Source organism: Magnolia sinica, chromosome 9 (assembly GCF_029962835.1).
Source record: "Magnolia sinica isolate HGM2019 chromosome 9, MsV1, whole genome shotgun sequence".
Classification (NCBI taxonomy): Eukaryota; Viridiplantae; Streptophyta; class Magnoliopsida; order Magnoliales; family Magnoliaceae; genus Magnolia; species Magnolia sinica.
Genome location: NC_080581.1, coordinates 90,407,610 through 90,435,403, shown reverse-complemented (window position 1 = coordinate 90,435,403; position 27,794 = coordinate 90,407,610). Strand labels below are relative to the sequence as shown.

Below are 27,794 nucleotides of genomic sequence, written 5' to 3'. Positions count from 1 at the left end.
AACTAGTAAAACGGATGGACGGCTTGGATAAAAGATACAAATCATGGTGGACCGCACAGAGTTTACTCAGTCTGCAATCTGCTTCCCTGAAATTCTGGTCATGCCCCCATCTACTTAGGCCGTGTATTTTGGTCGGTTGGGATTCATTACATGCCTTCCATGTGTAGAGTAGATAGGTGCCGTACGGTTGACATAATCTGCCTGCTTAAAAAAAGACGGCGATCATGGATACTAGAGCACGTAATCATAATTGCACACGTGGCACATTTAATCGAATCTAAACTGTCCACATCACGTGACCCACAATGCGTAGGTCATCTGCTCAAAATCAGATTTTAGTAAGTTATCCTATGCTCCCATTAAGACGTTTATTTAATTTGGACCGTTCACTACTTTTAATTTCAACCGTCCATTAAGTGTACACTCACCGTCCACTTAAAATCTTGAGTCTCTTTAAATTATGAGTTAGATCCATCTAAATTAGGTAACAAAGTCAGCTAGTTTTTTTAATTAGATGCCACGTGTGCAATTTCTTGGTGCTGGTGTATCAACCATCACACTCTTCCAGGGTATTTAAAAAATCAAAACTCAAACAAGGTCAAAGCATTACAAGGGTATTTTCGTCCTTTCACATGAAAAGGTCAAAGTCCACCTGCTCTGAGCACGTGCATGAGGAAAGACAATATGACAAGGAATCGTAAGACGATGGGATGTCCAACGATCAAGACACGTGGATCACCATCTAATCATCTGGACCGTACATCTAGCAGCGGTTATCATGGATGAGACGCACTCCAAAAATTGCACCGAGTGGATGATTACAACCTTTAATCGAAGAGGCAAACAGTCAATATTCAAAAAAAGGTCATGGCCCCAATCAACTGACGGCTAGAGTATTCTGAGTTCTGACTTACAAAATCATACTAATATATTTGTTTTGTGGGGCCCACCATGACGTATGTGTTTTAAGAATTTGTACAAGAGATCACCAATTGCCACAAAATCCCATCACATCCACTCCCATTAATATAAACCGTCCAAATCGCAGTATGCTCTTTGATGGAACATTACTCAAGAACTAACGGATCTGATGATCCTAAAATGTCCTGGCATTATTTATATCCACTGTATTGTAAATGAGTAACGGCAAGATTTGATGGTCCCATGTGAAACGATAGGCGGCCCATCAAATGGATGGCTAAAAAGAAATTATTTACAGGCCAGTTTTACAGTCGGCATGTGGGGCCCACCATGGAGTTTGTATGACATCTCACCCGTCCAGCAAGATTGTCCCACCGTGAAAATGGAATGCCCCAAAAATCAGGTCAATCCAACCATGAAAAAGGGCTGCCTCACGTGAATGTGGAGTTTTTTTGGGGTGGTGGTTTATATTTTTCATGGCGTGCCCAAACTGATGGTTGGATCGACCTGATTTTGGGACATCCTATTTTCATGATGGGACAATCTTGCCTGTATTGAGTAAACTCTGTTGGTTTTTCCAGTGGTGTGGTCCAATTGAGCTTTGGATATGCTTTGTTTTTGGGATCACGCCCTAAAATTATCTGGTAAAATGGATGGACGGAGTGGATAGAATACATAAATCACGGTGGACCCCACAGTTTACTCAGTAGGCAATAGCTTTTAAATTACGCTTTTCACCTTTCCTAGCACAAAACCTAGGGCTGTCAACAGGCCGAGCCTGGAATAGGTCTCGGCCGGGATTTTGAACTGTTTCGGCCCTGTCCGGCCCTATTCATAATTCTGATTTTTGAGGCCTAAGCCCGGCCCATTGACACCCGTGATGAAGGGACTGTTTGAGTGTTTTATTCCTATTTTAAGGTTGGGAACTGATCACATGCACTCGAATGTACGCCCCCCATACATGCAACTCGCATAGGAAATCTCGGTACGCACCACCTTGAGATCACCTGGCACAAAAATCAGGCAGGCCCACTCTTTAAGTGGGCCACACTTATATCTCAAGGCAGACTGTTTGTCATGCATTGATTCCAACAGTGTGGGGCATTCAAGAAGAGGACCGGCCTGATTTTTGCTCCAGGTGTTTTTCATGGCTGGGCCCACCATTTTCATGGTACAGATTTCCTAAAAAACTTGCATGCTGGAGGGAAATATGTCGCTGCATGACAACGCATATACTTCCAGCTGTATGTGATCGGTTTACGTATTTTAAAAGTTCTCATACACAAAGACGAGCTTTAGCTGCAGAAATATTTAAAACAAAGTTGCATCTGTACTTCAAGGAATTATATTCTTCAGACAAAGCTTAAGGTCAGAGCAAAAGATCAGCTATATATATATATATATATATATATATATATATATATATATATATATATATATATATATATATTGTGTGTGTGTGTGTGAGATCTACACCTGGCTCGAAAAGATACAGCACGCCTTCTTGCATTGCACGATACTGTGACATATGATTCAAGCATCAGAGGTAGCGTGCCATGTCACTTGCACTGTAACCTAGGCATAGAGCAGTCAATGGGTAGGGTTGGGTCAGGTCGGATCCTACTGTACCCCAACCGGGCCAACCTGGTTCGGATCTTGCCGGGTCCAGTTCTTTAAATACTATAATTGGATCCGACCCGGTTGAGGTACCAGTTGGGTTTTTGGGTCTGGTTTTTGAGTTGGGTTCAGGAAAAATAAGAGCATTTACATGATTGGACCCACCTGATATTGGAGTAGATCACACACACATTTGCCACTTCGACACGTACTGCCTGTAAACGCGATCTCTCATGTGTATGTGGCTTAGGAAAATCATTTTGCTGCTAAAATCATAGAGTAGTTAGACCACCCTGTGGATGACTTTCCTGTCTTTCGAGTGCATGCATCATCCGAATCCATCTAATAGGTTAGCAGCACCATGAGGGTTTACCTTGACTAAAAATCAACCATATCTGCTCATCAAATGGACCACACTTGTATTTTTTTTTTTTCTATTTATCAATGGCTAGACATTGTTTTGCATGGTACGGACCACCTGATAGGTGGATGTGGATGATTTTTTTCACTAGATTATCTTCATGGGGAGACAAACCTATTTGAAAGGGTTTGATTATAGGTTTAAAGGTTACCTGCTGGGGTACACCTTCTGATTCAACCTATTGGAACTTGAGACCTATTTTGCTAAGGATCTCACTTTCATGGAACTTTTAAATAGCACATGGGGTGACGTATTGTTGATCAGAACTGTTCACTCAGTTGTACAACGAGGAGAGAGCCATAGTGCAAAAATCATGCCAATTGGGTGATCCTAACTTTTCAATCAATAGCATGAAAATGGACGGTCAAGATTGACCCAAGAAACAAGCATCTAATAGACAAATCCAACTTTGTATTTCTTATGATTTTAAAGTAACACTTTGATTTGATGATTCTAATCATGTGATTTATGGCTCGTAAACAACAGATAATTGGCCCCATTCAAAGGGTTAAGATCATCTGATCAACGTGGTTCTTGCACCATGACTTGCTTTTAGTTGTATGAATGGACAAATGATTCGGATCAACAATAGGTCAGCCCATGAGCCATTTGAAAGATCTAGGGACGTTGTTAAAGCCCCCATGAAGGTGGGGACGTTAGAAAAACCATGTGTGTGTATTACATATAATTGTACTATTAAAACTAACCGGAGTGAACTAGACCCCACCAGACCTGACTTTAACTGGGTCTATCACATATACCCAACTTGATCCGACTACATCACAATTTTTAGCTGGGTCCAAAAGGTGTGGCTGTAACCCAACATGGTTTCTTAACAATTCCAAAAGATGGGACCTGATAAAATCGGGCCAGTTCCAACAGGCACCCACTGGTCTGTGTACCCATTGACAGCCGTTAGTCAGCGAGTTCACATGAGAAATGAAGAGTGGTGCTACTGTAACATCCTAGGGACCATCTATCAAGTCGGACCCGACCATTTGTAAAAACCACAAAGATCAGGTGATCCTTGCCATCCTATCAGTGGCCTTCAATCCAACAGTAGAAAACAGTCAACACTCAATTAAAGACACCAAGTGAGAACAAGGAACATCGGATCTGTTTTTTTCAGGCATGGGTCATCCACAGTAGGGCCTACTGTTGGGATGTTGCCCAAATCGACTCCAATACCTCGACCGAGTCATTTCCCCTTAAAACATTGTTTAACACACGAAACATAACACATATGACCCAGATCTTGCCTCATGGCGGGCACCTTGAGCATGTTTTGGTTGCCAAGTGTCCCCTATTTAATAAGTTGAGTGCTGTGGTACACACGATGACGGACCATGCTACATGTCATATCAAAAGCTTTGGCTGAACTCTGCTGTTATGCATGCATGTCAGGTAAACGAGGGGAAGCAACACACAAGAAATGGTTATGATACACCTTCATCAAAAAGTGTTATTCATGTCTGCAATTTATTTTCTCTTGTATTATGATTTTCTAAACATTTCTGTTTCTGCAAAAATTGGGTTTTGTTCTTGGATCGGCGGAAATACAAAAGGTCGATCAAAGCAATCAGATAGCATGCAGTAGATTGAATATAAGGGAAACATGTTTAAATACACTAGGGAGGAAAGACTCATGCTAATCAGTATCTATTGAATTAATACCTCATCCTTTTGACCCGGAAATGGGATCGCCTCGATTTAAGCTGCCTGGGCCATGACTTCAGATGCACCAGATGTTTCTAGCCTGAAGAAAAATGGAATATTCAGTACTATAGTTGGCAGCAGGGTCGAGCATTTCCACATGTGGAACTTCGCACGTCCATGCAGATGATACATTACATACATGATGCCCCACATTACACATAGAGAAGGCTAGGGACTAGGGGTACAAATGGGTTGGGTCTAGAGGGAGCCTGGACCTGACACATTTAAGAATCCGGGTTGGAATTTTGGACCCAGATGAAACCCCATTAAAATTCAGGTCATATCTTGGTTGGGTCAAAGTAAAAAATAGCCGTGGGTCAGGTATAGAAACTACAATTGATTTTTCACCTAAATAATCTTACATGCCACCCGATTAGTGGTGGCTATCAATTTGATGGTAAAAAATAAAATGGCCAGCAGTCCAAATAACAGGTAAAATCAAATAGTTAGGGTATAGTTCGCTAGTGTGATTTTTGGCATATTCTCCATTTGGCACAGTTGAGATTGAGGCGTAACCACATTTTAGAAAAAGGTGGTGAACTATTGCAATAGTAGCCCAAACAAAAACAAAAGCAACAAGAAACACTAACATAATTAGTACTTTTTCCTGGGTCTAGGTTGGCTCTGGATCTAGGTAGGTCCATTTTAGCATGACCGAAATGGATCCGAATTAAAAACTGAGTCCAGATCGGGCAGAGTTGATTTTGTGAGGACCCAAACGCAACCCATTTAGTAATTCAGGTAGAACTTTTGGACTCAGACCTGACCCATTTAATAATTTGGGTTGAACTTTTGGACCCAGACATGCCCCATGGGTCAAAATTGTGGACCTAGACCCACTAGTTTCCTGGTCAGGTCTAATGACCCATCGGGTGGATCCAACCCATTTACACCCCTAGAGAAGGACCAACATAGGTAAATACAATGCAAAAAATCAGGGAGATGTCCATTGCAGTGGGTTACATCAGACTGACGGCCTACTGTCCAGATCACAAAACCATTGGCTTCTACAAACTGAAGACCCAAGTATACCATGCAGTCAAAGAACAAAAGAATATAGCATCTGCAAATTTGAATATGCCTACATGCATAGGGTAGCACCAAATTCTAGAATGCGTGGGTGCTCCATAGAGGTGTACACAAACCGAGCTAGCTCAGTTAGCTTGCTCGACTCGACTCGAAAAAGCTTGATTTGAATTGTTTCGAAGCTGAGTTCGAGCCGAGTCGAGCTGATTTTTTTAGCTCGAAAATGAGTTCGAGCTAGCCCCAGCTCGACTCGACTCGGATCGAACCCAGCTCGAATCAAACTCGGATCGAACCAGTTTAGTGACTCAGTTACTTTGATATTGATGTTGCTCACCAAATATTTGATGAAATGACTCAAAGAAGTGTGGCTGGTAGCAAGGAAGGTATGTATATGAAATCAACACCCTTTTTTTTTTTTTTTTTTTTAAATGTTGCTTAGAAGGTGTTTGATAAATTACCTGTAAAACCATTGCTGCTGTAGCAAATACGGTGAGATTTTGAAGGTGCAGTCCAGGTGTTTGTGAAAATGCTGCAATGGCGAACTCGGCTCGAACTGGCACGAGCTGCTGACCGAACCAAGCCGAGCTGAGTTTGAGCTGAGGTCAGCTAGTGGCCGAGCCGAGTCGAGCTGAGGCCAGCTCGACTCGATGTACACTCTTGTGCTCCATAATGCTTTTTCACATAGAAATGACCATCGACACAAGGTTTTGGATCCTAGTGTAAATGGGTTTTGTAGGTACCACAGAAATACTCACCCAAAATTAAAAGGAAATTAAAAAAATAAATAAAACAGAGGGTACATCAAGTCATAATAATTGTGATGGTTGCGTCTATTTCCTCTTTTCAAATAGAGTGACCTAGTTAGATGGATGATAGCATACATAGTATGGAGCACAGCTAGACACAAGACATACTTGGTGGTCATCAAGCTGTAGTAGGGGTGTGCCCTAACCAACTTAACTAACAAGTGGTGCACTACAGAAAGTTTTTAGCATTCTAGAGGTAAACTTACATGCACTGATAAATAAATGAAAGCTATATAATTTGAGCACTATAGTAATTTAAAAAGTTATGCATTGCAATTGCTAGGCAATGAATGCAGGAATAATTGAGCACCAAATAATAGAAACTACCACACTAATAGAAACAAAGGATCGACAAAGTAAAGCAATATGGTTTTACCTCTGAATTCCTTCTCCAACTTCCATTCTGTAAAATTTTCCGATGTTCACAGATGAGCCCACTTCCTTTGATAGATCATTTAGCACCGACTGCAGGAGTTGTATGGAAATCAGTAATCTAATACTTTTTTAAAACTTTTTCGTCAGTAGTAATCTAACACTGTTTACAAAGCAAATGATAAACATGAACTTAAGTCAATTGGTGAAAAAATAAAAATAAAAAATTAAGTGGTAGTGAGTGGCACATGGTTGACAGGAAGGGATCCAGAGTGCAAAGTGGGAAAGGGGACAGGGATTTGCCACTCTCTTTTTTTTTCGTCTTCTTTTCTTTCTTCTTCTACTCTTCTTCTTCTTTTTATAAATTAACAAATGTTAAGAAGGAATCAAGCATAAAGATCGTAAAAGGGCAAGTTGTAAGCAGAAACAAGCAAAAAAGTCTGAGACTCTTAAGGGCATGTTTGGATATCAGCAATTCCATAGAAATCTGTGGAAATGGAAAACGTTTTCTATTGACATGACAGTTTGAAATGTTTGGATGGCAAAGAAAAGGAAGGATTACACAAAGCAATCATTGCATTTTTTTCATAGTTTGGAATCACTGGCACAAGAAAATAGGTAATTGTTGTCCCACAAATATGAGGTTTCCACTTGATATACAAACAAGACCCCTAAAAATGGAATCCATGTTTCACTAGTGCTCATGAAAATAATCATTGCCTAATCACTACCTTTTATTTTCATTTCCCTTGGAATACGTGTATCCAAACATGACCTAAGGCAACTACAAAGAAAACACTTCCCACATACCTTCACATTAATACTATCATTAATAACAAACTTTTGCTCCAGCAGCACTACTTCTTCCAAGTACTTCCTCAAACGACCTTCCACCATCTTTTCTATGGCCATTTGAGATTTCCCTGTAGTTTCTGCCTGAGAGTGAAAACAAGAAGAAAAACGAATGACTTTATAGTTTAAGTATTAGAATAAAACCTTAAAACATAAAGAAACATACATCCATGGTTGATAACAGTGTTCGAGTTGGCCTCAAAACGAATACATTTCAATACATATCAGCCAATATACGCAAACCATCAACCATATCACTGTGAATTTTGACAAGTTCAGTTCCGCATCACCCAAGGTGTGCCAAATCGATTATGTATCGACCGTATCAGCCGATACGTAACGGTAACGGTGGGAACCGTTACCTGTTTCAGGGCCGTATCGGCCATTATGATTTTTTGTGCCCGTATTGGCCGATACGGGCCTGTTACGGGCGTAACAGCCGTTACTGACCCGTAACGGCTAGCCCGTAATGATCAAAAATGGTAACTTTTTTTTTTGGCATTTTAAGCTCCGCTTTTGCTGTTTTTTTGAAACTTCTTACTTACAAACTGTTTCTCACTTCTTCTACTACTAATTTCGACGAACCTTGGCTGAATATTTGAGGAAAAAAAACATTATATTGCGGATTTTGTTGAATCAAAGCTTGGTGGGCCATTTTTCAGAAATTTGTCAAAAATAGGTATTTATACTTTTTTTTAATATGTTTTGTTGTTTTAATCATCTCATATGATGTGTTAATCATAGTAGAACATGTTAATATACATTTTACAGATTTGGGGTGCCATTTAATATTTTTTTAATATTTTTTTGTATTTACGCATGAATTTTGACCCTTTTTTTAAAAATTCAAAAAATCAATTTTTAATGGTTGTTTTATTGTTTTAATCAAGTCATATGATGTGTTAATCATATTAGAACATGTTAATGTGCATTTTACAGATTTAGGGTGACATTTTATATTTTTTAAATATTTTTTTCTATTTACGCATGAATTTTGCCCCTTTTTTTTTTAAATTCAAAAAATCAATTTTTAATGATTATTTTGTTGTTTTAATCATGCCATGTGATGTGTTAATCATAGTAGAACATATTAATATGCATTTTACAGATTTGGGGTACCATTTTATATTTTTTAAATATTTTTTTCTATTTACGCATGAATTTTGCCCCTTTTTTTGTTAATTAAAAAAATCAATTTTTAATGATTGTTTTGCTGTTTTAATCATGCCATATGATGTGTTAATCATAGTAGAACATGTTAATGTGCATTTTACAGATTTGGGGTGCCATTTTATATTTTGTAAATATTTTTTTCTGTTTACGCATGAATTTTGGCCATTTTTTTTTAAATTCGAAAAATCAATTTTTAATGGTTGTATTGCTGTTTTAATCATGCCATATGATGTGTTAATCATAGTAGAATATGTTAATGTGCATTTTACAGATTTTGGGTGCCATTTTATATATTTTATATATTTTTTCTATTTACGCATGAATTTTGGCCATTTTTTTAAATTCGAAAAATCAATTTTTAATGGTTGTTTTGCTGTTTTAATCATGCCATATGATGTGTTAATCATAGTAGAACATGTTAATGTGCATTTTACAGATTCGGGGTGCCATTTTATAATTTTTTAATATTTTTTTCTATTTACACATTAATTATGGCCCTTTTTTTAAAAATTCGAAAAATAATTTTTTAACGATTGTTTTATTGTTTTAATCATGCCATGTGATGTGTTAATCATAGTAGAACATGTTAATGTGTATTTTACAGATTTGGGGTGTCATTTTATAATTTTTTTCTATTTTCAAATTCGTGACTTTATGTTTTTATTTGCTTATATTGGACAGGTTTTGCCTTAAAGCTTCTTAGGGTTTAGTTAGAATATAAAATCATCTTTATTAACATAGGTCATACACTCATACTCATATCTAATTATCTAGTATCTACCTAAACCTAAAAAAATGTCTGGGTCTGGCCAACAACAAGTGATGATATTGGATGGCAACATTGTGAGAGGGTTGGTGGTACTAGGCATCAAATGAAGTGCAAGTATTGTGATAGACTAGTGACTGGTGGAATTACCCATCTCAAACAACATTTGGCACATCGAAAGGGTCAAGTTGCGCCATGTAGTAGAGTACCGAAAGAGATAATGCTTTTAATGCAAGCTAGTCTGGATGAGTCGAAGGGTAAATGTGCTGCTGTACAAAAGAAGAAAGATAATATTTTGGATACAGCTCGACAGGAAGTGTTTGGTCCTGAATATATGGGCGTTCGTGATGAAGATATTATTGATTCTGACGAAGATTCAGATTGAGAATTTACTATAGCTAGGAGAGAGAGCTTGCGTCTAGCTCGTTAAGATGAAGAACGTCGCCGCGTGTTTGGCATGCATGAGTCAGTGCGTGATACAGGGGGGGTAGTGGGAGTGGGAGTGCAACTGGAAGTGTAACTGCTTCTGCAGGTGGGGGTGGGGGGGTAGGTTTGGTGGGTTACGACGTATGTTTGGGAGCCAACGACAGACATCCTCACGTGATGCCCCTATACGTTTGGATGAAGAAGTAAATGAGCCTAGGAGACCCTCTATTGATCCAATCCTATTTAGGAAAGAATCAACTAAACAAAAGAAGATAAAACAAATGTGGAGTAGAACTTCCGTTGAGAAATTAGGTAGAGCAGCAGCAAAGTTATTTATACATGCCAACATACCTCCTAACGCAGCCAATTCTCCATATTGGCAGGTGGTAATTGATGCAGCAGCAGAAGCAAGTGAAAAAATAAAAGCTCCCACGGCTAAGGAGATTAGGGGGAAATGGACAGATGCAGAGTATGCAGATGTGAAAGCATACGTGGCTACCTTTAAACCTGTATGGCAAACCAGAGGATGCACAATCATGTGTGATGGTTGGACTGGCCCAACCAGACGCAGCATGATCAACTTCATGGTATACTGCCACTTAGGAACTATATACCACAAGTCAATTGATGCCTCAGAGGCAACAAAAAATTCTACTTATATTAATGGACTAATGGAAAAAGTTGTGGACGAGATTGGAGAGGAGAATATAGTGCAGATTGTGACAGATAATGAAGCGACATATAAGCTTGCAGGACATGTTGATGGATAAGAGAAAACATCTTTTTTGGTCACCATGTGCTGCCCATTGTATTGATCTTATATTGGAAGATATTGGGAAGAAGAAGAATGTTGAGGAAATGGTCGAAAGGGCAAGGGAAGTGACGGCGTTTATTTACAACCATAATCAAGTAGTTGCAATAATGAGAAAGTTCACGAACGGACGAGAGTTGTTGAGGCCTGCGGCGACTAGATTCGCAACAAACTTTATAGCATTAGAGAGTTTATTCCAGCATAGGGAAGAGTTGAGTGAGATGCTCGCTTCCCGAGAATGGCTCAACACAAAACATGGGAAGAAGACATCAGGGACACCAGTAAAAGTTGCGAACACCATACGGGACAACAAATATTGGAAGAAGGTCAAGGCGATCCTAAAGGTGATGGAGCCACTAATGAGGGTACTCCGTCTTGTTGAATCCGATGAAGCACCTACCATGGGCTTCCTATATGATGCCATGGATAAGGCAAAGTTTGCAGTTCAACGTGATTGTAGAAGTTGGGAGACTTATTGGAAAATGATCGATAAGAGATGGACAAAACAACTCCATCACGATCTTCATGTAGCAGGTTACTACCTAAATCCTAGGTATAGATATGCCCAATCATTTGTTGCGGATGATGAAGTTCGTGTCAGGCTAAAAAAATGTGATAAAGAGATTAGAGCCTGACTTAGATCTGCAAATAAAGGCATTGAATGAATTAGATATATTTGGAAATCGCCTTGGCAGCTTTAGAGATGCTCTTGCACAGTATGCAGTATCTAGATTGCAACCGGCCGAATGGTGGATTAATTTCGGAGAGAGTACGAAGGCTCTCTAAAAAATTGCAGTAAAAGTTTTGAGCCAGACAGCATCTTCCTCTAGCTGCGAAAGGAATTAGAGTTGTTTTGCGCTCATTCATTCAAAGAATAGGAATAGATTGCAGACTAGAACATTAGATAGACTTGTCTTCATGCACTACAATATAAAACTAAGAATGCGACGACATCATAGGAGCATTACAGCTGCTGATGACGGAGACTACTATCCAATAAACTTGGACAATATTTATGATAAGGATGACCCACTTCTACCTTGGTTGGAAATAAGGAAAAAGCAAATTGAAGAGGATAGTGAAGAATTGAAAATTGATGACCCAGAAATACGCAGAGCGCAACAAGAGAGTCGTGCAAATGTGTTGGACCCAGTAAGAGGGGCAGCGTTTATGCCACGTACGGATATGGCTTAAGATCAACAAAAGAGTACGAGCAGTGGTAGCGTGACCGTGTCGGATGATGACGATGACCCCCCTGCCCCTGGTGCTGGCACTTCTGGTGTTAGTTAGCGCCCTATACAGCCGTCTACAGATCACGATGTCGATGAATATCGACGAGATGGTACACAAGGTCGGACTTATGAGTGTACCGAGTCATGATACAACCAGCAAGAGGTGGGTACATCTAGTGGTGCATTGGATCCAGGAGGTCCGGAACATCAGCAGGCTCATGGTCTTGGTTATTATGATGGATATTCTTATGGTCAATTGGATTATGATGGTTATACTGAGCATGTTCTATTACATTCATGTTGGAGTAGCCCTCCCGATCAATATCCATATGATTATAGATATCCAAATCCAAATCCAAATCCAAGTTACTCATCACAGCAGACGCACTCTCAATCTCAAGATTCTCAACAGCCTGAGTATGGGCACCAATATGGCTATTCGACGGGCACTGGTGGATATCCTTACTCCGGGTCAGAGTCGTTGCCTAGTCAGGATCAGTCATCCTCTAGTTTCGTTGATCTAGTATTTCCTTCTGGCACTGGATATTATGGATATGCAGTACCTATACCTATTGGACAGCCTCAGCCTGATGGTGACGATGACGATGATGTGGAGGTCGAGCAATCACAAAAAAACAGATTTTCATTTTGGTGGTGACTGTGATTGTGAGTATATATTTGTGTTAAGGCAAGTATTTGCAGCAGACAGCTCACAACAGTATTATTGCAAGAAGCCATGCACACACTTGACACTGCCGAACTTGTATTTAAAATAGCTCCCCTGACAACCAATCAAGTAATCCTTAATCAAGTATATCAGACACTACTAATTATTTTTTTTTAATATTCTTGACTTGAGGATGACAGGTCATAGACAAGAATCACACTATCACAGTCACGTGCACACTGCACAGGTATGTTCGAGAAATTCCTCAAAAATAATTGCAAACACCTAATGTAAGATATTTTCATTTTACATTCATTCTAATATATCTATCATTGATAGTAGATAGTTAGAAAATTAAATATATGAATTTTGTAGTCAAATTCAGGTTATCTGGTTCATAAATTCATCAGACAGTCCGATACAACTTCTCACCAAAGAGTGGACCGTTACACCACCATAAACATGTTTCAATTTATAAATGAATGCATATTTGGAATGCTTAGAATATTCTGGATTTAATCCATATTTTTTCATATTTTTTTGGCAAAAAAAAAAAAATTAGCGCCATTACGGGCCGTTACGCCCCCGTATCACCGTTACGCTCCCATATCCGTATCGGTTTTGGAGGACACCGTTACGCCAACCGATACCGATACGGGACACCTTGGCATCACCAATACTCATATTGGTATAAATTTTCACAATATTATCCATATTGCCCAATAATTGAACCAAGCAAACATCCCCTTGAAAGTAAAAAAGTTCCACAGAATACACATTCTTATGACTGGATTCAGTGCATCTCACTGTTAGAGCAATTAGTTGTAGAAGAAAATAGGATGTTAAAAGATTTAGAATGCAGCACTGCAAGGGATGTTGCTGCATGATCTTATAACAACAAGAAAAACATCAAACCGCCACGCACAGAAGCCAAGTGTTGCAATGGAAGGTATTCAAAACATCATTTTCTTCAAGCTATTGACAACATCTTTTTCAGAAGAATATGATTATCTCGCTCTCATTGGAATCATGGAATTGCATTGTCATAATTCAATACAGCCTTTTCAGTGAAAGAAACATCTCTAGTGAGAAAAAGATATCATAAAAGGGAAATACCTGAGATTTGAGTATGTCGCGTTCACTCTCTATTGCTTCAGAAGAAACAAGTTCCTTTGATAAGAACAACGGTTTTGCTGCTACAATGTGCATTGCCAATTGCGAACCAACTTGCTGAAGAGCATCCACTGGAACCTTGTCATCTTCTACTTCTAGAGTTAGGATTCCAGCAATACGACCCAAACCTGCACCAAGAACAAAAGTTATCACAACAGTCACTGCCAAATAATAGCATTCTAACTACAATAGTTTGCAGATGCATGAATTTTTTAAAGGTGACAACAATTTCATTCTTAAAAAAGCAAATAGTAATGTAAAAGACTGATGATGAAAAATTATCCAATCAATACAAAAGAGAATCCTTCCCCGAACTTTCTGGGAAGTACTCAATAGATGCATCAGCAAAGCTGTTAGTAGCCCAGCCCACTCAACCACTAGCAACTTAGCCTTCAAAAAGACCTCATCGGGGGAACTCAATATATTCCCAAATGTCCTATGGTTACACTCTTTCCAAATAGACCAAACTCCACTACAAGAGCATGGCACAATAGGATTCTCTTTTTCGTTGCTCTTCTACCAAAAGTGCCACATAATCAAGAAGTCCCCTGTTGAACAAGCCATTACCCGATTGACGAAGAAAAGTACAAAGAACTTCAACCAATTTTTGCAAGAAACAACAATGCATCATGTGCTCCACTGGTTTTGCACTGTGCAGGGACAATATGCAATCATTCAGGATGATCATTTATCCGCACGTTAGATGGTCGGTTGTGAGCACTTGTTGAAAGATGCATGGCATTTCCCTTGAGATGTTGAAAGATTCACCAAAATGCTTATGTATGACCCTCAAGAAAAAAATATGATATATGATACACTATGAAGGGAAGTGATATACACATTAAAGAAGCAAAATGCAGGTAAACGTTCCAATGAAAACCATGTTCCCAGCATCATGTTTTCTAAAAATCACACGTGGAAATACATGGTTCCCAGAATCTATATCAGCAGAATGAACTGAAGAACTTCAATAAGAACTTGCCAACAGATTCGCAACGGAATTCTCAAACCAAATGGCTTGCTCAAAATTGTGATGGTTCTTTCTCAGGAAAGTAGAATCATAATCAATTATGTGTCAAATCCATGGCATCTTACGGAGAACACAATTTTATAGTAGCTTTTAATATCTTAGAAAATATCGTAACCATGCAAAAGCCATTCGCACCAATCTCTTCGAATGATGCCGTTTTTCTAAGCAGCACACCTAAAGGTTTTGTCTTTTAGGGCTCATTTGGATCATAAGTTGCTTAAGATAAGTTACTTATGCCACAAGTAACTTGTCTTAGTTTTTGCTTGTTAAGAAGATAAGTATATTTGGTAAACAACATACTTATCAGCTTCTCCTCTCTTTCATCTCTCTCATGCCTCTCTTCAGCAACTTACAAAAAGTAGAAAAGCTATAAAAAAATAATAATAATAATAATAAAAAACTAAAATAGCTGAAGTGAGAAGCACTTTTAAGTAAAAAAGTTACTTATAACTCATCATAAACCAAACTTACTTATTTGAAATAAGTCACTTATCTACTGCTGAATGTAGAAAAAGTAACTGATTTGGTGGTATCCAAACAGGCCCTTAGTGCCAGTTTGGTTACCCAAAAAGTTCCATTCAAGCAGCCTTGTCCAGAAAGAGGCACAAATCCATGGTTTTTCAGCCACCGCTGAGGCGCTGACACCAATTCCTATGAAAATAAAGGTAAGGTTGTCCAAAAAAAAGTAGCCAGCCATTGGTGTATATAAGGCAATCCAAACCAAAAGTTGGTTTTAGCCTATATCTCATAAGGTACATGACTGAGTAGCTATTTTTATACACGTGTTCCACAATTGCCAATATTTCATAAGCGAGTGCCCCCACACTAAAGCACAACACGTGCCACATCCCACCTTCACAAACCTCACAATGCCCATGCCCAAGTATAAATATGTCACATGCACCACTATACATCTTCAAGCACCCACATGTACCACTGTGTATCTTCAAGCAACCCCAATGTGCCACACACCAGTATCAATCTACAAGCGTGTCGCATGTCTAAATGAGCCTATGTGCCAAATGTTTACAAGAGATACATATGCTTGTCCATCCATCCTTAACCAGGATGTTTGACAAAAAACCAGTATAACAGAATCACTCCATCCATATTATCCAGGATGTTTGATTAAAAAACCAAAAAAAAAAAAAAAAACGAAAAACAAGAAAACGAGTATAACAGAATTACTCCGTCTCCGTTCAAGCCTATCCATACAGGCATTGCCTGGACAGATGTGTCCATAATAGTCTATCTGAACAAACTGTGATGGTAAACAAACAGCTGCTTAGTTTGTATAGCTATCAGTCTGAAGTAAGCACCAAGGATATTACCTACATTATGCCATAAAGGGAGTACCTAAAATATTCCCACACTATTCGTATTCAGTTTTCCATCAATCCAAGCAAAGAATTCATTGAGAGGGCTGAAAGGATAAAGTTTCTGATCTCATTGTGTAACACTTGTGTCCCAAATCTGTCACTTTGAATCATGTGCTTGTTGTACTCAAGCCCCATCATTCTTCATACCCTAGTTTATAAATAGCCAACCAAGGATGCAAGTAACCTGAAAGCTCAGACTTTAATAATGAAAAAGATAATGATAATTAATGGTAACTATCATGATAATAACAAGAATAATAAACGATATTAGCTTATAACACCCAAAGAAAGCAACTTACACAGAGAGATTGAGCACCCCCCTCAAACTGAGTCCAGATGCCAGTAGACTACAGGTTTCAAAATCTTTTACGAATAAACAGAGCTGGACAGACAAGAGGCCCACCAGAACCTTACCTAAATCACCAACTATTAAGTGATCCAGATTATGGGTAATCTAAGACCCAGATTGCTATTTTTACCGACCCAAATGATCATCATCTAAGCTTAATTCCAACCAAATTGGTATCAGCTACATAAATCCTGTTCCGCTATTCCACTTTATCAAGGACCATATCTTCAGCTAAACCATGGGACCTCAAATCTTTTCTTACCACCACCCACATCCTTTCAGGCCTTCCACTTTTATATCCTTCAACTTGAATCAACTCACTCCTAAACGGGCAATTCTTGGTCTCTCCATAGCTCATGGCCAAACCATCTAAGTCTATTTTCCCTAATCTTATTACCTACTAGCGTGGCAAATGCATTCATTTAATCATATCCATCCTTGTATTGCCAGTCATCCATCTCGATATCCTCATTTCAGTTACATTCATCCTACGAACATGCTACTCCTTGAATGCCCAGCATTGTTTGAATGCCCAGCATTGTGTCCCATAAAGCATGGCTATAAGGATCCTTACTCTTGCTCGGGTGGTAGACTCTAAGGAGTTTCAACACCTGGTCAAGGGTTCGAATATCCATAGGTGGTGAAATTCAACTAGCGTGAGTGTGTGGGGGTGTGTGTGCGTGTGTTTTAAAAAAATTTTAAAAAAAATTAAAAAAAATTGAAAAAATGGCTAGTCTTATAACTATCCTATGAAATCTCCCCTTCAGTTTGACTAGTCTTATATCCATTTCAAAAGAATTCAGATATATAACCAAATTATGCATGCTCAATGGCATGCCCTAGAGTGACCCACATGATCCTACCCCAGTGTACCACATATTGAAGGAAGTGGTAAACCACATACTTGTTCCTATACCCAGGGACTTAAATATTGATAATATCGGCTGATGCTATCAATATTGTATGTGGTCAATATGATATACAGGGGAAGTCATTAAATTCCCATGTATCTCAAAAAATATCTCACTATATTACCATATATAGAAATATATCAACACATATAGGGTACATTGTGATATTTTGCCAAAAACCCTTCATAAAATTCTCCCTTATCACCAATACATGCGATACATTGCAGTACATTACCCTACCAGAAATTTGAAAAAAAAAAATTGCAAAAAAACTCTAGAAAAATCCATTTCCTTCTAAATTTTTTTAGGGGAATCTGTTTTTCTATTATTGTATGATTCATTAATTATATGAGCTCATTCTGGGTATAATTGCATCACTTCTGTGAAAGAACACGTCATTTAGAACCGTATACAAAAGAAACTTGTTTGTGCATAAATGGTTTTTATGATTTTTTTAGTTCTAAGTGTGTAATCACGCTTACTTCAACATATCGTAAAGTTCTATTGAGAAATTCCATCATTTCCCAATCTTTCCCTTAAAGAACAACGCATTCTCAATATTTCCCATGTGATACTGATATGTTTTTGTATCCCAAGGGTGCACCAATATGTGCATCGATACTGATATTTAAATCACTGCCCGTATCATGTATCTGAGCATCCTGCAATCCCAGTAACCTTGATCCACCAATTCCAGTCCATAGGTTCTCTGCTTCTCGCATACTGCTGCTGTAAATTTCCACCAGAGGATACCGGGTGCACTATTAACCCATTCTGGCCATGGAAACACATCAGGTTGGTCATACTATGGTATCTATCTAGCACAACTGTGGACATCATTGCTATTTTTTTCCATTGGACTCCCTACCGCTATAATTCCATGCTAGTGTGACCCACTATTCCAGCTCATAACAACATTGCACCTAGTTTGAGGGCAATGGCAACAGCACTAACGTATTTCAGCTACAGAAAACCCATTACATGTGTTTTGGCGAATAGGAAAATCAAAGTGGGTCCTAACTGATTTGAACGGTAGAAATCACTGTTTTCTATTGTATGGCCCGCTTGATTATCTGATTGGCTTCAATTTTCGGCTCAACGCCTAAAATGAGTTGGGAAACATAATGGACAGCGTGGATCAAAGTCATACATCAAGGTGGGGCCTACATAAACAACCCTCTCCAAAGCTTGTTGAATCAAGCTAATATTTTTGTTTTCAATTCACGTCCAGCGTCCTGGACGCTGGATGGTTTGTGGCACAACACATATATAAGGTGGGCCACCAAATGCACGGATGGTGTGGGTAAGACATACATCAAGTGGGGTACATCCGGGTGGGCCACATTGCCACATCATCACATAAGAAAATGAAAAAGAGAGGGAGAGAGAGAGAGAGAGAGGCACGCGTGTGATGGAGGGACCCCGCCACTATGGGCCCTCCCTTCCATACATCACAACATAATTCAAGTGGGTCCCATTACATGTGGGCCCACCGATCAAAAATCAACGGTGGAGATTACCTCTCCACCAAAATGAAAGGTCCAGATGACCTCTTTAAATCTAGAAAGTAAACATCATGATGGGGTCCATGAAGATTGGCCCCATCATGAAATGATCATAAGAATCATAGTGGGCCATCAGCCACATTTAGGGTCCAAAGTGATGCGGTAATTAGGGTTGCTATCGCGCGTAACAATTGAATATTTAAGAGATGTTAATCCATGTAGCATTGGGTGTATATATGTGGCCCACCTGATGATCAGTCAGCCTGATTCTGTAGGCATGACATCTACAAAATAGAGATCTTCTAATCAACGGACCAGATGATGTGCATGTGCTACTAGTTTCCAAACTTGGAGCGAGTGTACTTGCCATTTCTCATATTCTTTAGGATGCGAAGGAATTAAAAGAAATAAACGTACCTTCTGTAGTAGCAGTCCCACCGTGGTGTCGTGGTTCAGTCATTTTGTTTCGCACTTGCGGGTTCTGCCCATATACATCCATGGAGAGATGATCATAACCGTCCATCTACTTTGTGCTATCTTGTGTGGATTATAATATGAAAATCCCACAGGTGAATGATCCCAACCAACATTTATTTTCCCGTTGAAAGTGGGCCCTTGGTAGGTTCATTTCCAACCATCCCTTCAAATGCCACTAATCAATGTGCGGCATTTGGACCATATAGCATCCAAGTTACTGTCCGGTAGACGGACAGTTCTGATCATCTGCTCATGGGTAAGTGTGGGCCCCATCCATCATGCAAATGGAAGATGATTGATGGAGAAGCAATTGCGATATGATGGGGTGGGGCATATTTGTCTGGGATGATGAGAATGGTTGTACGAGAAAGACAATGGTTATGAGATTAGTTGGGTTAGTTGCAACAGCATGTGTTGACTATGGCCCATTTGAGCCCTTCCCAAAAAAGCCTAGTAAGACAGAAATTGCTCTATAATTTCGAAACTAGTGACCCACTAACGAGTGGTCCGAGCTCGTTTGGAAAATCAAGACATTTATGGAATGAATTAGGTAGCAAGATTTCCTGTGCGCACTAATTAGAGTTTCAATTAACTATATTCATAGTGTGGCCTATTCGCAATTAGTGAAAACGGCGATTCAGTCATAATCACTCTAAACTGTTTGTTCGTAGGCTATATGGATATTTGGGTCACTTTATTTTGTTAATTACGATTTGACCCCAAGTTGTCTTGGCTTTGGGTAGATCTTTAATTTAGTTGTGGTCATTTTGATTAGTTAGTAATAGGTCGACTAGATTTGGGCCCTATACAAACAAATCAGGAGGTTATACTCGGTGCTTAAGTGATTGGGTGGATTCGTTGACTTTTTACGGTTGATTAATCAAATTTGTACGGTTCTTTACCGGTATCACCCATGTATAGGCCCACTTCGAGTGTCAAGGGTCAATAAGCGACAACGTAAGTTAGTCACATCGAAGGTTTTCAAGGGTTTATGGAAATCCAAAGCAGTGAAAATCCACCCATATCAATTAGTTTAATCTCAAATCTAACTCCACTTCTGTCCAACACTATGTTAGCAGCAAGCTCGGAGCCTTTAGTATAGTTTCTACTTTAATTTTCGCTTCTATCCAGTGCACCGCTACAGAAAGCCGATTAGTTTAGTTTATATATCCACAACCTGGTTGTCGGATCCTCCAAATTGCTGATTTCTAACTTAATTAGTAATTTCTTGATCATGACTTGCTGACCATACACCATGATCGTCTAATGGTCGTTTGGTTTTTCTCATGATTGTTTGGTTTTTCTCATAATAATCCAAGTTCAGAAAATCGTGCGTGGTGTATGTGTGTCAGGTGTGTGTGTAAATAAATAAATAAATAAAAAGGTTCAGAAAATCGTCAAGATAACAGTTTTTTCGCCTGCTTAGACCGTTGGTAATCTCTTTTTCTTAATTTTCTTTTGTTGATTATACTTTATCTACTTCTACATAAATAAAATCAGCATTAACTACTTTTTTAGTTTTTCTGTCTTTATTATTTTTGTTGAGAAACACGATTAAGCTATTATCATTGTTAAAAAAAAAAAAAAAGAGTTCTTATTTTCAAGGCAAAAAGAATTCATTTGAAGAACTAAACCCCTCCCCCCACTCGTTCGCAAATCATCTAATCACTCTACTAATTAATAAATGAATGGACGGCGGATCTTTATAGATCTGGTCTTAATCGGTATATTTCAGTGCCCGGGGTCACAAGCATTCAGTTTAATTCGAGTTGAATACATCTCTAGCATACCCAACACTTATCGTACCCACATACGTTTAATCGAAATTAGGGCATTCGTTACACATGTGGCTGCATGTCTAAATTGAATAGCAATAGAAAGGTAATAACCTAATGCATTGATTTATTTTTTTCTTATTATTTTGCCTTACCCCAAGTAGTTTAGGCATTCCTCTTTATATAGATAAAGTTACAAGTAGTGCATATAATTTAAATATACATAAATAAATTTGCATTGTGTTTGTACTAGAATTTGGTGGACCAAATCAACGATGCAGAATGAGCCATATGGCACAAAAGTTATTTGGAGAGCATGCGTCAAAAAGATAAAGGACATGTCATTTTTACGGATTTGCCTTGATGTTTAGGCTATTTTTGAATAAGGTCGAGGAGCCATTGTGGCCACATCGGCGCTGGAGTATGTGTCTAGCATCTAACGAAGACAAAATTATGATCAAAGAAGAGTAACCGCTCTTTCTCAGCTGGTTACACGCGATAACGCCATGTGGATAAGCAGCTATGCTCATACCTCTCCAGGAAAAAAGTTATACATAGTAAAAGCAGATTTGAAGAAAGAAGCTGAATCCTTAATCCAATGAACAACTCTACCGGTGCAACGTTTTGTATCATAGGTTAGATTCTTCACCACTCATCAACCTCGTACCCATAGCATTAGGTGTAGTTCAAGTTCGTTCCTACGCATACACGGAACCGACCATTAGATATAACTTGTAATCGTAATTCCCTTTCATCTATGCCTATGAATCGGATATGAAAGAAGAACTTAACTTAGAATCCCTCCGCCTATGCTCACATATCAGGTCGACCATAGTTGTAATTTTTAGTTTTTATCTTGATCTCACTCACCAACATGCTATTTTAAGAAGTTCAATATTGTTGCTCTCTTCTAGTGTAACACCCCGACCCCTTTGGTAAGATATTGTCCGCTTTGGCTGGCACAATGTCCACCTTCACGGCTTTGTTCTCGCAGGTGGAAGCGGTTAGCGAACCACTCGTAAAACGCGTCTTTCCAATTAGGGATTGATATTGGCCGCTTCGGGTTGGCACAATGTTCACCCTTACGATTTTGTTCCTACACAGCGGAAGCTGTTAGCGAACTACTGGTAGAACGCGTCTTACCCTTAAGGTCGAAGCTCCACATATAGACTAAGATATCAGGCTCTCCCTTTCCGATGTGGGACTGGACACCCACCTCCTTGATAGCTGACGAGCCAGCTGTCAAGGAGGTAGGTTTCCAGTTCCACATCGGAAAGGGAGAGCCTGAGATCTTGATCTATATGTGGGGCTTCGACCTTAAGGATAAGACGCATTTTGTGGGTGATTCGCTAACCGCTTCCACCTACGAGAACAAAGCCGTAAAGGTGGACATGGTGCCAACCAAAGCGAACAATATCTTACCGGAGGGGCCGGGGTGTTACAAATGGTATCTGAGAAATCTGGGCTATCTGTGGGGCTGCTGCCTTCACTGATAAGACGCGTCCTACCAGTAGTTCGCTAACCGCTTCCGTTGTGTAGGAACAAAACTGTGAGGGTGGACATTGTGCCAACCCGAAGCGGCCAATATCAATCCTTAATTGGAAAGACGCGTTTTACCAGTAGTTCGCTAACCGCTTCCGCTGTGTAGAAATAAAACCGTGAAGGTGGACGTTGTGCCAGCCAAAGCAAATAATATCTTACCGGAGGGGCCGGGGTGTTACAAATGGTATCAGAGCAAGGGCGCTCTGTCTCCTGAGGTGGGGTGAGTCCTTGCCCAGCTGGGTTGGTGACGAGCCAGCTGTCAAGGAGGTGGGTGTCCAGTCCCATATCGAAAAGGGAGAGCCTAAGATCTTGGTCTATATGTGGGGCTTCGACTTTAAGGGTAAGACGGGTTTTGCGGGTGGTTCGCTAACCACTTCCGCCTGCGAGAACAAAGCCGTAAAGGTGGACATTGTGCCAGCTAAAGCTGACAATATCTTATCGGATGGGCCAGAGTGTTATAAATGGTATCAGAGCGAGGGCGCTCTGTCTCCCGAGGTGGGGTGAGTCCCTGCCCAGCTGGGTTGGTGACGAGCCAGCTGTCAAGGAGGTGGGTGTCTAGTCCCACATCGGAAAGGGAGAGCCTAAGATCCTGGTCTATATGTGGGGCTTCGACTTTAAGGGTAAGACGCGTTTTGCGGGTGGTTCGCTGACCGCTTCCACCTGCGGAATAAAGCCGTGAAGGTGAACATTGTGCCAGCCAAAGCGAACAATATCTTACCGGATGGGCCGGGGTGTTATAAATAGTATCAAAGCGAGGACGCTCTGTCTCCCGAGATGGGGTGAGTCCCTACCCAACTGGGTTGGTGACGAGCCAGTTGTCAAGGAAGTGGGTATCCAGTCCCACATCGAAAAGGGAGAGTCTAAGATCTTGGTTTATATGTGGGGCTTCGACCTTAAGGGTAAGACGCGTTTTGCGGGTGGTTCGCTAACTGCTTCCACCTGCGAGAACAAAGTCATGAAGGTAGACATTGTGCCAGCCAAAACGGACAATATCTTGTCGGAGGGGCCGGAGTGTTACATCTAGGTCGATAATTCCATTCCTAGTGGTAAATTATGCTTATTGTCATATCCATCGTCCGATTCTATTTTTCATTCCATGATTCACAAGTCCTTGGTTTTCAAGGAAAAAAGAGAGCTTATTTGAAGGAATAGTCATGACCTTCATAAATCGCATGATTGGAATGCACACAAATTGTCGAATAAATAGATAGCTTTGTCTACCGACTAGTTAGCTAAGCACCGCTCTATCTTTACTCGAGGGGTCAACAACAATAATGATTTGAATCAGACTCAATCAGTTCTAACACACTTGTAAAGCATACACATACCTCGCATGGTCGAAAATTACACCAATACACTGTTAACTCAAATTTAAAATACAAAATGGATCGAGTATATCTTTTTAGGCATCCAAAATTAAAGTCCTCAAATATCCCAACGCTATTAGATTATTGGCATGAAACAATTATCTAACAGTTATTATTCTACCATCATATATATGATTCGATTGTGCCGATAGCTAATACATGTCGGGCGGGGGTCTCTTAAAATATCAGCCACCTCTTAAAGTATGATACCAAAAAACAATTACACAATAGCCATAACAGTACTTAGGTAACAGAATGGTGGGGTCCATTAAGCGATATGGAACTGTAACAGCTACGTAAGAAAAAAATAATAATAATAATTTTAAAAAATTTAAAAAAATAAATAAAAATTTAAAAGAAGAAAAAAAGAAAAGAAGAAGCCTTAATGGCCATAATAGACCATAACGGTCCCATAATAATCCTCCTGTGAGAAAAGAATTGATTGTTGTAGGCTATAATGGCTGTCACGAGGGCTGTAATGACTGCAATGGCCCATATCGGCTCATAAAACTACCTATTATAACTACGTTACCGTTATTGAATTAATGTGAAAGAGATCTCATAGTACCTTAGCTCCTCTCGCGAACCATAGCTTGCCACGTGGCAACACACCTTAGTGGACCACCTCAAATGAATTTCCATTAATAAATGACCTATCAACTTCACTCATTAACTTAGCAATGGCACTTGTGGTTGAGATCTTTCTGGTATTTTAAGTTAACAAAAACCTCATTCAACGGTTGAGATCTTTGATCAAGGTGTATTATCAATGGACACTAAGGCATGATTTCATCTTTAGTTAGAAAAAAATGGAAAGAGAGAACTTAAAATGGAGTTCAATTCACCCATTTGCCAACTTAAGAATCAGCTGTCACTGCATGGGGCCCACATGCTGAGATGGTCAGATGATCGGAACCGTCCATTGCATGTAGACGAATGTAAAATGCTAGAAAGAATAATATTTTCAATAACTCAGGTTCTAATTTAAAAAATCAAAGGTCAGGATCATTTTTCTTTGCATATGGACCCAAGGGGACGCTTGTGATCACACATGCTGACATAGGCAAAGCGATTTCTTTGAAATCTTTGTGGTTTGCTTCTCTACGGTGGAGATGTAATGTTGGAACTGATAGGCAATCCTGTGCCGTCCATTGGGTGGGTCCACCATCAGTCTGATTTTATTTTTTTTCCATATGATGAATACAACACTGCGGACATGATGGACGGCTGTTCCCCCATCCCCATGTAGCGTGGTGACCCCAACAGACTATGTGGGGCCCACCATGATGTATGTGTTTTATCCATACCGTCCATCCGCATATACATCATGGTGGGCCCCACAGAATCCATACCGTCCATCCGCATACCTTCTTGATTGGAAAATCCTGACCGTGCAATGTATGACCTTTTCCCTGTTCATATGTGAACTGATGTTGAATCTTCCCTCTTAACCGTCTATTTCTGGACAATCTATTAAAGGGTTAGGATTCTTCCAATCCTAGGGGCTTTTTTAGCACAGGACTTCAACGCTAGGGCCATGGTCACCCCCTGCAATCATGTACGTTCTAACTGTAGATGGACCACTTATCTAAAATCACAATGACAAAGCAATCCCAACCATCAAATTGATGGCTATCAAGATGGACGGTCAAGATCAAATAGTGAGTGTTCCAAATTCCAACCTAATAAGTCATTGCAAAATCCAACCCTTCCAATAAGTTGGCCCATCATGATGATCACTTCATGCAAAAATCAGCCCCCCAACTAATCAGTGGGCCACCCCCTAGAAAAAAATATCTATCCATTGCTAAATAGAAAAATACAAGTGTTATCCAATCAATGAGTGGATGTGGCTGATTTTTGTAGAAGGCAGTTCTTATTGTGGGCCCAACCTACTAGACGGATTGGATATCTCACACATATGACATATTGAATATTAGACCATTGGGTGGATTATAATGTGTGGTCCAACCAATTCATTTTAAAAGCAGCCATCACTTTCAAAATGGTAATAAACTATCATAGGAGCCTAGGCCACTTGTATAAGTGGAAAATTCCAAATGACCACCAACATTATTAAAAGAAAGAGAGAGACAGAGAGAGTATCACCTACAGCTAGCTGCATGACATCTTGTCATGCCTCCTCACCTTTTCCACCAACATGCACCTCGATTTGGACATTGTACCATGCAAATGGTAAGCCCCACTACAATGACTAACCATCTTGAAAATTCAGCTGATGGACTCATTAAGTGAGCCACACTTGTATGTTGAGTTAGACCATTTGTTGTCCGTTGATCAAACAATATAGCCCATCTGATGAGTGGACGGCCCGATTTTGTGCAAGGAAATCATTATGGTGGGGCCTACCATTTGCATGGTACAAATGTACCACTTAAGTGACCATATCATTGGAAATATGGGATGGTATGACAAGTCATTGTGAGCGAGGGTACGGGAGACCGATTCTCTACTAAAAATCTAAAATATCATAGGCTATAAATTATCTAAAATGGATAGAATTATGATACACTACTATGATAAGTGATTAGGCATGGGATTATTAAATATAGTGCTTTACTATAATCAAATTTTTAATACCAAAAGTAGAAAGGAATGGTGTATATTTTAAAATGAAAAAATTGAAAAGTATACCATTCTAATAGTTAAATTAGAATACAATGGTATTATTGAAATGGATAAAGGAAATAAAAAAAGATATCTCCTACATCCAAACGGTATTGCATCTAGTCTTATCATCATAGTACATCTAAAGGACTTTAGCCTTTAGATCTAGAGTCCTCTTACCATGATCCAAATTGTTCAAATTTCGGCCTCGCCTTAGATTGGTTATATGGATATATAGATCAATCAACTTTAGAGGAAATGTGTCAAATAATCAAAGAGTTGATATATCACATATCGATATTATAAATTCTCTCATTTCTAGGAAAGATTGTTTTAAATTATCAAACAACTTAAGTGACTGATAAGATGAATAAAAATTTACAATTTTACTTGAGTAATGGGAAGATGAATAAAAATTTGCAAGTTTAGTTAAAGTGCCTGTATGTAAAGGTTTTATGAGATTGAATTTATGAGAACTTTTTATAAGGTATGTTGGACATCCACACCATCAATTAAATGCACTCTTCCATGGTGGTCGGCCTAAAAATTAAACCACTCCATGACAGGATGTCCACCTATTTAAACTTTTTTGTTTGTTTATAGGGTCCACTGAGTTGTGGTTCAAACATCTAACCCATCCATTTTATGTGTCCCACTTGGATGGGGTCACACCAAATTTCAGGCCATTTCAAAACTTAAGCAGGCTTGTGAATTATTTTTAGATGTTTTAGGCATAATTTTATATTGTTTCAAATTGCGTGGTGCACATCTAAGTTTGAATACTGGTGGTTTTTTAGACATCCCATAACCTAAGAGAAGACCCACCAAATACACAGAATGAATGTCCAATGT

The 27,794-nt window shown here is 39.4% G+C and overlaps 1 protein-coding gene across 1 annotated transcript; it reads right to left on the bottom strand.

Annotated features, from left to right (window-relative positions):
- Positions 1-4,373: 4,373 nt before the first annotated feature.
- LOC131255369 (elongation factor Ts, mitochondrial-like) lies at positions 4,374-19,676 on the bottom strand. The gene is made up of 5 exons (XM_058256061.1): positions 19,571-19,676; positions 13,923-14,140; positions 7,690-7,815; positions 6,884-6,972; positions 4,374-4,715 (listed from the first exon to the last, which is right to left on the bottom strand). Exons 1-5 carry the CDS (start codon positions 19,674-19,676, stop codon positions 4,670-4,672), a joined length of 585 nt encoding a protein of 194 aa, XP_058112044.1. The 3' UTR covers positions 4,374-4,669.
- Between the last annotated feature and the right edge of the window lie 8,118 nt (positions 19,677-27,794).

Coding starts and splice junctions, on each gene's coding strand:
- LOC131255369 (XM_058256061.1), bottom strand. CDS start 19,676: ATGGACGGTTATGATCATCTCTCCATGGATGTATATGGGCAGAACCCG. Junction 14,141..19,570: donor TGGGACTGCTACTACAGAAG/GTACGTTTATTT, acceptor ATTATTTGGCAG/TGACTGTTGTGATAACTTTT. Junction 4,716..6,883: donor GTTGGAGAAGGAATTCAGAG/GTAAAACCATAT, acceptor ATTTTTCTTCAG/GCTAGAAACATCTGGTGCAT.